At 35.7% G+C, this 14,158-nt stretch overlaps 1 protein-coding gene across 3 annotated transcripts in view; it reads right to left on the bottom strand.

Annotated features, from left to right (window-relative positions):
- Positions 1-374: 374 nt before the first annotated feature.
- The window catches only part of LOC126297774 (KICSTOR complex protein SZT2-like), a 710,838-nt gene continuing 697,054 nt past the window's right edge, over positions 375-14,158 (bottom strand). For all 3 annotated transcript variants that reach the window (XM_049988949.1, XM_049988951.1, XM_049988950.1), the window contains one exon: positions 375-6,306. In XM_049988949.1, the coding sequence (XP_049844906.1) occupies positions 6,166-6,306 (141 nt within the window). In that variant the 3' untranslated portion in view covers positions 375-6,165. The remainder of the gene's footprint in view (positions 6,307-14,158) is intronic.

The raw sequence follows: 14,158 nt of genomic DNA, 5'->3' as shown, positions 1-14,158 counted from the left end.
AAGAAAACTGCTGCCTGTACTTACACTTACAGTTAAAAACATGAGATTAAACAACTTAAATAGAAAAACATGCATGAAATTTAAGAATTGAACTAAAAAGCTAAGTACACAACTTGCCACTGTGAGGATGTGAACAGGCAACAGCTGAGGGTCTTAACTGGCTTACTAAATGAATGGGTAATTCATTTCAGGTTCAATGTTCTTAGATTTAGCCATTGAATATCCACATAATAAAAATAATATCAATTATAATAGAAGAAAAACAGCTTTCAAGTTTGTACTTCAATATGTATATTTTATTACAGTAACTGAAAACACTGGAGATATCCTACATTTACACATAGTTCCCCACACTGTATCATCTCACTATCACATTATTTTTCTCACTGAACTTCTTTATTAATGGAGATTTTACAGAGCACAAACAATAACAACATATTTACAGTTGAGATCAAATTTCTCTTTAATAGATATCCATTCTGTGTATTCTCAGAAAAACTTCACAGAAATTCTAGAAACACCATGCTCCCCTGGACACACACACACACACACACACACACACACACACACACACACACACACACACACACACACACACACACACAGAGAGAGAGAGAGAGAGAGAGAGAGAGAGAGAGAGAGAGAGATAGGGCTACCACTATAAGCTATGTATGCAATTGTAAACTGTAGAATATACAAGGAATGTAGCTGAAAGTACAGCTGCAACAATCACCACTTTGTCTCTGGTTGGCAGCAGACAGCTGTATAGACTCCACTTAATTTGCCGTTACTGGAGTTCATAAATAAGAACTCTCAAAATAAAATCATCACACTGGCTTATAAAATTAATGAAATTACACAGTGACAGTCATATTAAAATAGTGTACTTTACAGTATCTGAAAATAAAAAAATAAAATTAAGATAAACTTATAAAAACAAGCACTCTACTGCTGAATGAATGTACATGGTTTTCAGTTAACGGTTGATATTTACAACTGGTTTTTTTATGCTACATCTGTGCTTTGTAAGCCTTACAGTACACAGCTTCCTACTTCTGCAGAGTAGATATGGAGGGAGGAGGAGTTGCCACATTTATTAAAAACTGCCATAAATTCAAGAACATTGACATTAATAAATTCTGTTTAGAGCAGCATCTAGAAGTATGTGCAACAGAAGTAGAGATCCATAACAGATCCTATATAATAGTAACTATTTACCGAGCACCTGAAGGAAATTATAATCTATTCATAAGTCATCTAGAAGCTCTTTTGGGTTATTTAACAGTAAGAAACAAAGAAATTTTGGTTGCTGGTGACTTTAATACAGATTTTCTAATTCAATCTTCCAGTAAACATTTACTGCAGTTAGTAATGTTGTCTTTCAATCTAACTCACACTGTAAACTTTCCAACTAGGATCACTAAATCCTCAAGGACAGCCATTGATAACATTTTTATAGACAAATCAAAGGAACAAAATCATATCATAAAACCTGTAATAAATGGACTATCAGATCATGACATGCAGCTCCTTGTTTTAGATGTAAATTCTAAGCAGATTATCAAGACTGCTAAATCTGAGTACAGGAGAGTATTCAATCGGCCAAAAATTGAGTGTTTTAGAAAACTGCTCAAAGATATGAACTGGAAAGATGTTTATAGTGCTCATGACATGAATGAAAAATATAACACATTCATGAACGTCAGTACCATGTTTGAAAACTGTTTTCCTCTAAAAGTTACTCAAATTAAACAGAAATCTATAATAAAACCATGGATCACACAAGGAATAAAGATCTCCTCTAAGACAAAAAGGAAAATGTATCTATCGAACAAGAATAGCTCCAATGCTGATGATTTAGCTAAATACAAGGAATACTGTAAAACATTAAAAAAAGTAATTCAGACATCTAAACAAATACACTACGAGAAGAAGGTAGCACTGTCAGGGAACAAAATAAAAACAATATGGGATACAGTGAAAGAGGAGACTAGTAGAACCAGAAAGGAACAGGAGCAAATAGCACTAAGGGTAGATGACACATTATTAACCGATGGGCATAGTGTGGCAAATCTATTTAACAAGTACTTTATATCCGTTACTGATAGAATGGGATTGTCAGGATCAGTAAATAATGCCCTTGAATATCAGAGACTAGCCTTTACAAATAGCTTCAGGTACATGAATATGTCACTCACATCACCAAAAGAAATAACTTCCATAATAAAATCTTTAAAAACAAAGCATTCTAGTGGTTACGATGAAATATCAACAAAGTAAATTAAGGCATGTTCTTGTGAGTTTAGTACAATTCTAAGTTACTTGTGTAACCAGTCAATTATAACAGGGACATTTCCTGACTGGCTGAAATATGCAGATGTTAAGCTTCTATTCAAGAAAGGGGATAAAGAGATGCCATCAAACTACAGACCGATTTCACTTTTGCCAGCATTCTCAAAAATTTTAGAAAAAGTAATCTACAGGCAGCTTCTCAACCATCTGACCACAAATAACATATTATCAAGAACACAGTTTGCATTTCTGATTTGTTCTGATATTGAAAAGGCTATGTACACCTACAGTGAAAATGTACTTAATTCATTAAATAACAATTTACAAGCAGCAGGTATTTTCTGTGATTTGTCAAAGGCATTCGATAGTGTAAACCACAACATCCTTTTAAATAAATTAGAATTCTATGGTGTCACGGGCAGTGCTGCAAAATGGTTCAAGTCATACCTCGCTAACAGGAAACAAAGGGTGTCAGTGGTGCAAGGGACTAGTGAATTAAGTCATCAGTCATCATCAGAATGGGAAGAAATTACATGTGGTGTCCCACAAGGATCCATCTTAGGGCCATTGCTTTTTCTTGTGTACATTAATGATCTGTCATCAGTTACACTGACAGAAGCAGAGTTCGCTTTGTTTGCAGATGACACAAGTATTGCAATAAATAGTATGTCGAGTGTAGTTCTAGAAAGATCTGCTAATGATATTTTCATGGATATTAATAAATGGTTTAAAGCCAACTCACTGACATTAAACTTCGAAAAGACTCACTATATGCAATTCAGAACCTGTAAGAGGTTTCCGCACAGAGTATGCATAAAGTACGAAGAAGAGCAGATAGAAGAGGTGGGATTACAAACTGATAATAAATTCAGTTGGGAGGAGCACACCACAGAACTGCAGAAATGCCTTAACAAATCTGTATTTGCAATCCGAGTGTTAGCAGACATAGGCGACATAAAAGTGAAAAAGCTTGCATACTTTGCCTACTTTCATTCCATAATGTCATATGGTATAATATTTTGGGGTAACTCTTCACGCCAAACAAAAGTTTTCAGAGTCGAAAAGCCTGTAATACGTATTATTTGTGGAGTAAACTCACGGACGTGTTGTAGAAACCTCTTCAAAGAACTGGGTATACTAACTACTGCCTCTCAGTATATTTACTCCTTAATGAAATTTGTCCTAAATAATATATTTCTTTTTCCAACAAACAGCTCAGTTCATACATACAATACCAGGAACAAAAATGATCTGCACAAGGACTTAAAAGCACTTGCTTTAGTTCAAAAAGGGGTCCACTACTCAGGAACACTCATCTTCAATAATTTGCCAGCAAACATAAAAAATTTAGTTACAAATAGAGATCAGTTTAAAAGGAGCCTGAAAGACTTACTAGTGGCCAACTCCTTCTACTAAACTGACGAATTTTTTAATAGAAACAAATGATGTGTTGTATATATTTATACAATTAGTATTGTTATTTCAGCTTAAAAAAAGAAAAAAAAATGTGACATGCTCCACATCCACAAGGATCTCCTCAACACGGATCTATGGAACGAAAAACTAATCTAATCTAAGTGATGAGTACATAAAGTACAAGTATCACATCCACTTAATAAATCTATTCATGGATTGAGAAGTCTCCACATACCAGATGAGCACTTAATTTCAGCTATAACAATATTGACAGGCAATCATACTGTGTTCATATAAAATAATTTACTAGAGTGAACAATTTCCTGCACAATCTTGATGGAGGAGGAGATAATTTATGCAGAGATTATCAGTCCTCCTTTTGTTTCAAGAATGTCAAAAAGGAAACAACCTTTTTGTGCAATCCATCAGGGTAGTTATTACATGGGTTGTTCAGTATAACAATAAACAATAATGATAAAACATTAGTAAGAAATGTAGTTTTGAATTCCTGAGTAGAAAGTGGAAAAAAATTATCGCCACTTTTAGAAGGATTAAATAACAGCAGTAAGATTGAACAGAGATAGGCATACAATTTTGTGCATTACAATAAATATTATGAACAAAAACACCAACATAAAGACTGTAGCTTATATGTAGTATTATTGTAAATGAAATGGACACAAAGCACATCAAGCAGAGGCAAAATTGTTAAATGCTGCTTGTCAAAAATCCACAGAAAATGGATACAGTCATAGGCATCTACAAAGCGGCTGCAAAGAGCAAAGAGCAGGCACTTGCCTACTCTAACCCCCCTCCCTTCCAGTCACACTGGAATCTGGAATGCAGAGTTTTCATTCGTTACAGAATTCTCATACACTTCTAGAACTGATTTTCCATCATTGCGCTATACCTCTCATTTACCTTAAACCCTCCATCCCCCACCCCGTATGAGATGGACGGATGTCCATACAAAATATTTATAAACGTGCTGTTACTAACAAAGAGACTTGTCTCTTCATGTATAAGTTTAATTCACTATAAGGATACAAAAATGTCTATTTCAAGTACAATAACATCATATCTTAAGATACTCTAACAACTAGTAACATAAAATAAAATCTCTGAAATAACAATAATGATAATAGTAATAACAACCAAAATAGACAGACAATTACCTTTGGCATTTGCAGCAGAAATGAAACTACCATCTCTCAATTTTTTTCCTTATTCTCTAGCTTGGCACATTGCTTGTTTAGTTAAAGAGCAGCTCCATTGAATTGCCACCTTCACATAATTATATATGTCTATTCTATAGGCAATATCATGTACACCCAAGATCTTGTTGATCTTAAATTTCAAATTGTGCTTTTTTCAGTGAGAAATGTATACATCCTTGTTTACAAACTTTCTCTATTAATCAGTGCAATTAACATGTACCTACATTAAATTAAAACTTGAGCAAACAGTCTGTATGAATGTTATCTTTCTTGTCGAAAGCAGACATTTCTGTACTTAAATTACGAATGAAGACACAAATTCTCTCTCTCAGTATATAGAAATAAAACATAAAATATATCAGTACAATCTTTTTGTGAAATAATAGTCACATCTACAACATTGTCAAGTCCAAATGGCCATGACTGAGAAACTTTTAAAAACAAAGAAGGAGAATTAATGATAGATAAAGTGCAATAGCAATTAAAAATCCACAAAAATTGTTTTAAAAAGAACAAAATATTAGCAGACCAAAACTGTTGACAAAAATTATACATTTTTGAAAATATATATCTTCTCCTGCACTGACTTTAATTACATACAAATTTTACAACTAATTAATTTGCCTTCATTTCTGTGCAGTAACTGAGAAATAAGGCACAATAACATGAACAAATTCCATAAAAATTTTCAAAAAATAATACTAAAGAAATAAATTTCAACCATATTATCAACAAAATTCATAGTTTTTGGCAGTATCTGTGGGATTATTACAGCAGTTCCCCCTTTCCCTCTTACACTGACTTTCTACACACCTCATAACAAATTCATTTGCCTTCATTTCTTTAGTGTACCCTCTAGCACAGAAACAAACAATACCCATTTCCTGCGTCCTTTCATGCTTTTTGCAGCATAGCAAAAATGTTGTATGCAGATCTGTGTATGGTAGAAAACTTGAAACACTGAACTTAGTGATAACTAGCACATTTAAAATATAATTTCTGGTAGCTATTCCCAATAATAGCTTTTTTAATGAGTTATGACTTTCTATAAACATAGCGCTAGCAAAAATATGATTTTATGTACAACATTAAAAATAAAGTTGCATGCCATTTTCAATATCAAAATATATCATTTCATACAAAATGTCATGGCATTAAAAAAACTAAACAGCAACTATTAACAGTGAACAACATTCTTAAAAGTGTAATGCCATGCTGCCTTTATCATCTGGAACACATTCTATAATAATCCAATCCAAAGACGGAAGCAGCAAGCATTCACAAATCCTTCAACTAATGACCTGATGTCATCTTGACAAAATTCCAACTGATTTGCAGCATGTCCCCCTTCTTGTGGTTTCCGATACACTATGCACAGATTCTGCAAAAAAAGGCAATGCTCATTAGTCAAAATGAATCAAAATACAGACTACAGTATTAAAAGTTACTGCAAAAAATATAAAAGTATTCAGGGCAGTGTGTGAATGTGAAAAACACAGTAGTTGTTGGGTTCTACAATGAATCTGTCATGGTGGTGTGAAAATCTGTGTACCACATTGTACTTCAAACTTGAGCTCTTGACTTTCACTGACAGCGATTTTACCAGCAATCTTGATGTCACTCACGATCCATCTTCCATTGTACCAGAGCCTTTGTCCCACTTTGCAAACTCCACAAAAAACTCTTCAAATACCCTGCTTGGCTAGCCCTTCTGGGAGAAAGGATATTGTGCTAGGTAGCCTAGAAGTTATTCCTATAATGATTAATTCATTCTCATGCAGAGAATTTGCTCATGTGAAACATCCTGGCATCTCAAGATTGTGTGGTGTACCACAACTTGAAACTGTGTTCCTTGAATCCCTTGGACAATGTCCTTACAGACTAAACATCAATGTATCGCTCAGCTTCAATTAAGCAACTCTTTCTTTCTGGGGGGAACTGGGACCATAAACAAAATGTGGGCAGTTATCCCAGTCAGTAAAAGCATTGAGAGTGGGAGGCAAGGGTATGGGTCCAACACAGATTTAATATGCCAGGAAGTTTCTCAATTGTCGAACTGCACAATGCATGAAGCCAATAGCCTTTCTTGCTTCTTTTGTGTGATGATCATTTTTGGGAAGGTAAGATGAAAGAGTAAGAGAAATTAGGTATGCTATTATTCCTTCTGTTTCATTTTCTTACACTTATCTTTAACTGTGTGCACAATACTTTTATAACTGACAGTCCACACTCACTGTTGTACATATTATCATGTAGATTATAATCACAAGTTATTTCTACAAATGCATTCACTGCACATTTCCTTACATGTGGATAAGCACCACCAAAATGAAGGATACCTGAATGAGCATGCATGAACTATCAGCTCTGTGATGTAAAGTACTCAATTGCTGAACATGCTCTTCAGCATGACTCAATAAACCTAAGTGCCCACGGCCCTCTTGGACCTATCTATATTACTAAGCGACTATCCCAGAACCCATAATCCAGATCCTAGTACCTGATCCAGGCTGTCTATCTAATGGCTTCCAGAAGCAACAAAAATTTTATTTTCAATATTTAGAATAGTTACTGACCAAAGTCAAACATTTAAAATGCTGTCATAATCTACTCATTGAGGTGTATACTCTAATGTTAAAAGTTTTTGCACAATAAGACAAGTATTACAGTTAGAAACTGCACGTTTGTCTTGAGGCAGCATAGCTGACAGTGTGCAAATACCTGTATTTGAGAATGACAGCACCTAGCGACTTCCAACAACCTTTAAACATTATTTCAAAGTTTTACAAAACTTTTTATCACAGACACCCCCTTAAAAATGATGACAGGAAAAATGTTCATTTCTTACTGCATTTTTATGTTCATGCAGTAAAACTTCAGCATCACGTATGGCATTTTAATTTATTGCTTTGTTACTACAGACTCTATTCAAAACACTGAGTGCAGACAGTATCCACATATACCACTTAATAAACTTACAAAATTATATCAGTGTACAGCACATTGTTCAGGAAACTTGATGTCATAGCTATTTAGAAGCATGAAATCTACGGTATACAGCAAAACTTCAACATCAGGCATGGCATTTCAATTTATTACTTTTTACACACACACACACACACACACACACACACACACACACACACACACAGAGAGAGAGAGAGAGAGAGAGAGAGAGAGAGAGATCAATCGTTCCTCTATTGGTGATTGCTACAATTTTATCTTATTTATTTTTATAATTTTCAATTATCCTTCCATATACATGTTTCTCCTTTTTTCTTTCTCTGTTTATCGCCTTTATTTATATTATTCTTTCCACTTCTTGTCTCAAAATCATTTTTTACTCTTTCACTCTATTCCTCCCTTTTATGTTCTGGGAATTGAAACAGATATTGTGCTTACTAATGTACTGTCTTTGACCTCTTACTCTGACACTCTAGTACAGTGTTTTAGTACTGTTTTTTTTACAGATGCACTTGTTTCTGTGGTGTCTTTGTCTGATGTTAATATATACTTTTGACTCATTCCACATTTCTGAAGGTTGTCCTTCTTTATGGGATCTACGGAACATGATGAATTGATGTATGAATGGATGAACACATATTCCTTCTTTTCTGAATGATGGAACTGTTTTAAAAAAACCACAGTAGGCTGTCAACTCTATTATGCAAGATGGACTTTATTGCACCACATGTATAGGGGATCATCAGAAACAATCTGAAAAGCTTGCAAGGGTGTTGCAGGAGAGGTTGTGCCATGAAAGTATTGCTAGGAAAAAAATTTCGTATGTTGCGCTGCTTCAGAGTTATTCAGAATTGAAGTTAGTCAATGAAGGAGTCGTGTGCAAAATTCAAGCAGCCTGCCAGAGATGGTGTTGCCAAATGCAGTCTTCATTTGGTTTCCTCAAATGGAACAAAAGAGTGATACAAATATCACAACATTCTCTGCTGTGGGAAGTGTGTGTGTCAAACCCACCTGTCATCATCCCATTACTCCTCTTCCCACATAAATTTACAACTAAATGAACACTTTCAACATATCTGGCACCTCCATTCCTGGCAGGCTGCTTGTTTTTGCATGGGCAACAGCCTGACTGGTTACCTCCAATGCTAATTAAATTGGAAACAGTGCAATGCATCGAAGTTTTGTCTTAAAAATTATTTCTCAGTACAATCTACCCAGAAAGATTATTAAAACCTTTTCAGACTGTTTCTGACCCCCCCCCCACACACACACACAAAGTTTTCATATATGGTCTCTCAAATCACAGATTGCTTACAAGCACATGTCATGAAAGTAAAATACTCATAACAATCGGTCTCCAGGTCTTTGTCAAATGCATGAGTGAGCTGGTTCTCCTTTCCAGTCTCCCTGAACTAATACCAGTTTCTTCCCTGTAAAAGGAACCCACGAATCTCAAAGCTATGAGGACTGTTGTGTGTTTTTATGTAATTCTACTGGCCATACCAAGAGCTGTGTCTCCTGAAGCTACATATTTATGCACTAATCTGTCTTACGAATTAACACTATAGAGTATTATAGTTCCCAAAACAAACTTGTTTCTTTGAATTCCAGATGTCAAACTCCTGTTCTCATAATGAGCCAAATGATAATGAAGTAGCAGCACCCATCTTTTAGTTCCGCATCAGCTGGCAATCTGGATTCACCTGACAACTCCAGTTCCTCTATTTTCATTGTTTGCTTTTTACCAATACTCCTTCACCCATTAAATATGGTATTTTTTTCTGTCCATGCTCATCCTGTTCTTTTAATTGAGGATCTTAGCACTAAAAGCATTTCTAGTTTGTCATTTGTGATTGTTTGATGCTGTTTCACTCCTCTTACTTTCCTGTTTCTGTGATCCAGGCTATCAATTTCTATTTCCAGAAATAAATGATCAGTCCATCCTTTTCGATTTAGAAGTGGGGGAGCAAGGGAAGGAGGGGGTTGGAGAGAAGGAGAGCGAAAGGGGGAGGGAGAATGGGAGAGAGGGAGGGACACACACACACACACACACACACACACACACACACACACACACACACACACACACAGAGAGAGAGAGAGAGAGAGAGAGAGAGAGAGAGAGAGAGAGATGTATATATTTTGGTAGATCTCTTCACTGTTTCCCACTTTCCAACTTGCCTTTGTTTGTGTTGCATCCATTATTTCTCTCTCTAAAGTACTTCTAGATATCCAACTTGTAGGTGAATGTTAAGCACTTATGCGCATACAAGCATTCCAAAATACCACTGTGGTAGTCTTTTTAGTTTAATATTTTTAAGAGATGCACTTCTTTCAGAAATTTCTTCAGTTAAATAACATTGTTTTTCCATTATATTAATTCTTACATCTACTATAGACCTTTCTAATCTATTCTGTTCACTCTCCCTGGAAGATTGGTCACTTATAGTACTAACTGTTAGGGAGGTACAAGGCTTGACATGCACATTTCTTTAAAGGGTAAGGAAATAGTTACTTCAAGATATTTAATTTTACTAACATTTTCTCTTTTCACCTATTTGTGTTTCTATATAATTTGGTTATTTTTTTTATGTTTGCCAGGAAGTTTGTTTTTTCACTTCAAATTCAGAGACAAGTTTTGTTGGGATTTTCCCTTGAATATTTATGTGAGTAATTCCTTCCATTAAATTTTTGCAATTATTTTTAGAAATGTTGTTTAACAGGAAGGTTAGAAAAATCTCAGTCATACAAAATAAGGAGCAGAGATAATAAAGCTTGTGTTATGAAAGATCCCACTGGTGTAAAACAAAGCACAGGGCTACAGACAGAAGGATGCTAAAGGAAACATGTTTAACTGTCAAAAGGTCAATGCATGAAGTCTTCAACAACTGCCATAGCAGAAACATCTTTCACAAATTCCAAAGGAATTCTGGTCATATGCAAAAGCTGCTTTCAAATGTTTCCCTACACAGCAAGATTCAGGAGTACTGCCCCAGATTAATTATTGCACCTCTAGAATGATGACTGATGTAGATTTTACTGCCTGAGGCATTCTGAAAGAGCACAATGGGATCATTATCAAATTCTACACATGGTGTCCCAGGAAGAACAGTCAATATCCAGAAATACGCCAGGAAATTCTAGTAAATATGGGCTTTACGATTAGATTACATTTACTTTCTCAACTTACTTAAAATACATTCCCCCAGGGACTCACACCTAGCGAGTACATGGCTGGTGACCACGGGGCCCCGAGCTGAGTCCTGGCATTGCTTCCACTTACTTATTCCAGGATCCACACTTTTGTCTTTCCTATCTGCCCATCCTCGGCCACCTCTTATTTCTTTCTGACCCTGATGCTATTAGGTTTCGAGTGCTAGGGGGTCTTTCATTTTCCAACCTATACTTCTCATCCGGGATGGTCAACGGCCCGGATGGTGGAAGAGGATGATTAGTGACACCTCAATGGCAGAAAGGGCGGAGGAACCACCATCACTAAACACATGATGTGTGTGGTTTACTAGTCCCCCATCGGATGCCTCCCCGGGTGGCAGATAGGGGAATGTCTCTCAGATATGGGTGATACTGGTGAAATGAAATAGCCAGGGTGGACCAAAACTAGTAAACTGTAGTGTCTGTCTCAGAATGAGCGGCTGCAAACAGTGTCTGACTCAGAATGGGCGGCTGAATTTCACACACTACCCCATCAGTCACAACCCCATTATCCTTCAGGATAACAACCCCAGGTGGCAACCAATCCACTCCCATTCATGGGACAAGTAGACCTGTGGATTTTGGGGAGTCTACATCATCATGTCTTAAGAAACCTAAGAATTTCTTGGCGACCATAAATATAAACTCTCTTCTTCAAGTTGGAAAATTGCTAGACATACTAAGAGAAAAAATGTAATGATATCAGCTGTACAGGAGACCAGATTCACAGATGAATGTTGTTTTGAATCAGAAGGCTTTAGAATATACAAAGGAAAACCTGGCAAAAGAGTCACAAAAAATATACCACATCTAGGCACTTGCTTTATTGCCAACAAGAAAATGATCGATTCAGTCTTAGATTTCTCTTCAAGTTGTGGAAGAATGTCAACACTGTCTTTCAAATCTATGAATAAGGCTTATGTGATAGTAAATTTCCATGCTGCCACATATGAATCAAACAAAAAAGAATCAGAATCAGTCAACAAAATTTGGGAAAAACTTGAAGAAACAATTGACAAAGTTCCAAAACACCATTACATAATTTTGATGGGCGATTTTAATATACAAATTGGTAGATAAAAAAGTATAAACAAATTGTTGGTGACTACCCTGCACATAAAAGAACAAATAAAAATGGTGAGTGACTAACTGATATTTGTAAGAACTGTGATCTTTTAAAATCCACAGCTTTCAAGCATCTACCTCGAAAAGCCAAAACTTGGAAACACCCTAATGCAATGTTTGGAGAATTCCAGCTGGACCATGTAGCTATTTCTAAAAAATCCACCAGGGAAATTTTCAATGTTAAAGTTTTGAGGAATGTCAACATTAATTCTGATCATTACTTGTCTTTGTTAAAAATGAATATCATCCCAGATAGCCGAAAGGACCATTCCAATATTTCAAGAATAAACAGACCTTCAAAATTTGATATAAGTAAACTGAAAGATGTCAACAACAAATTTACAGAAACTCTACACAGCAAACCAAATAAAACAGACTGGAACAGCATTAAAGAAGCCATGGTACAATCAGTCACTGAAACTATACTGACCAATAAAAAATATAAACACCCATGGTGAAACGAAGATTGTAATGAAGCAATTGAAAAGTGAAGACAGACGTGGATAAAATGGAATAGCAAGAAAACCTTCAAAAATCACGAAAACTTCTTGAAGGTGAGGAAAGATACATCAAAAGCATCGAGAACAACTAAGAGACCCTTCAACAAAAATCAAACTGATGAAATAGAAACAAATTTTAGAAGATATCACACTCAGGAATTTTATAAAGCCTTTAAATCACAACTATTGAAATTCAAACATTCTACGTTACATATAAGAGGACTCAATGGAAAACTGAATGACAAATCATGTGCTGCAGCTTTTGGAAATTACTTTTCATCCATGCTGAAAATCCAAATGAAAAGCTTGATTTCTATCCTACTGTTCCTCCTGCACATAGTCCCACTCCCACATTACATGAAATCATGAAAACTATACAAAGCTTGAAAAATAACAAATCTGGAGGTGAGGATCACATCTTGGCTGAAATGTGGAAATACACAGGTAATGATACAAAAAAACATCGCCATGATATCATAGTGAAGATTTGGGAAACTGAAACTCTACCCCCAAACTGCACCGTAGAAATTATTCACCCACTTCATAAATAAGGTGATAAGAGTGATCTGAATAATTACCAAGAGATCTCTTTGCTACCAACGACATAGAAGATATTTTCGAGACTGTTGTTAAACAGAGCTGAATCAGTCTTAGGTCAAAAACTGGGTGAATATCAAGTTGGTTTAAGGACATCAAGATCCTGTGCAGAACAGATCCATAACCTGAAATCTGTTATATCATACACCAAATCAAGATCAAAAACGTTTGTTGTGACCTTTGTCGACTTTCAAAAAGCATATGACTCAACTGATTGAGAAACAATAAAGAACACCCTTGCAGTATTTGGTCTAGATAGGAAAACAATTAATCTGATAAACACCACTTTAAATAACACAGTGTCAAAGGTCCAGTTCAGAGGCGAACTATCAGAACCATTTGAAATCTGTATAGGGGTGAGACAAGGTGATCTGCTCTCTCCATTGCTTTTCAACTGTGTCCTGCAAAAGATCGTCAGAGAGTGGAAAACAGCAGTACTGCCAGGTTATGGGATTCAAATTGGACACAAAAGAAATGGCCTCAGTGGAAACTGTTTGGCTTTTGCTGATGATCTGGCACTCATTGCAAATAATATTGATGAAGCTAAGGTTCAAGTGTCCAGCCTACAATCAATTGCTGCTAATACTGGCCTAAAAATAGAATTGAACAGAACTGAATTCATTACAAACATCAAACACACTCCTCCTCATATTGAAATACAACAAGAGAAAATCAAGCAGTCCAAGAAATTTAAATATCTTGGAGAAACAATTACACCTGACGGTTCAGAAAATGCAGCTGTAGAAAGTAGGTGTTCTAAACTAGAAGGTGCATTACATCTGTGCAAAGACTTATACAAAAGCAAAAGCCTGTATTTAAATCTAAAACTTTGTC

This window comes from Schistocerca gregaria, chromosome X (genome assembly GCF_023897955.1).
Source record: "Schistocerca gregaria isolate iqSchGreg1 chromosome X, iqSchGreg1.2, whole genome shotgun sequence".
In the NCBI taxonomy this organism is placed as follows: Eukaryota; Metazoa; Arthropoda; class Insecta; order Orthoptera; family Acrididae; genus Schistocerca; species Schistocerca gregaria.
Note: the sequence above shows the minus strand (reverse complement) of the source record. Positions and strands in the feature narration are given on the sequence as shown.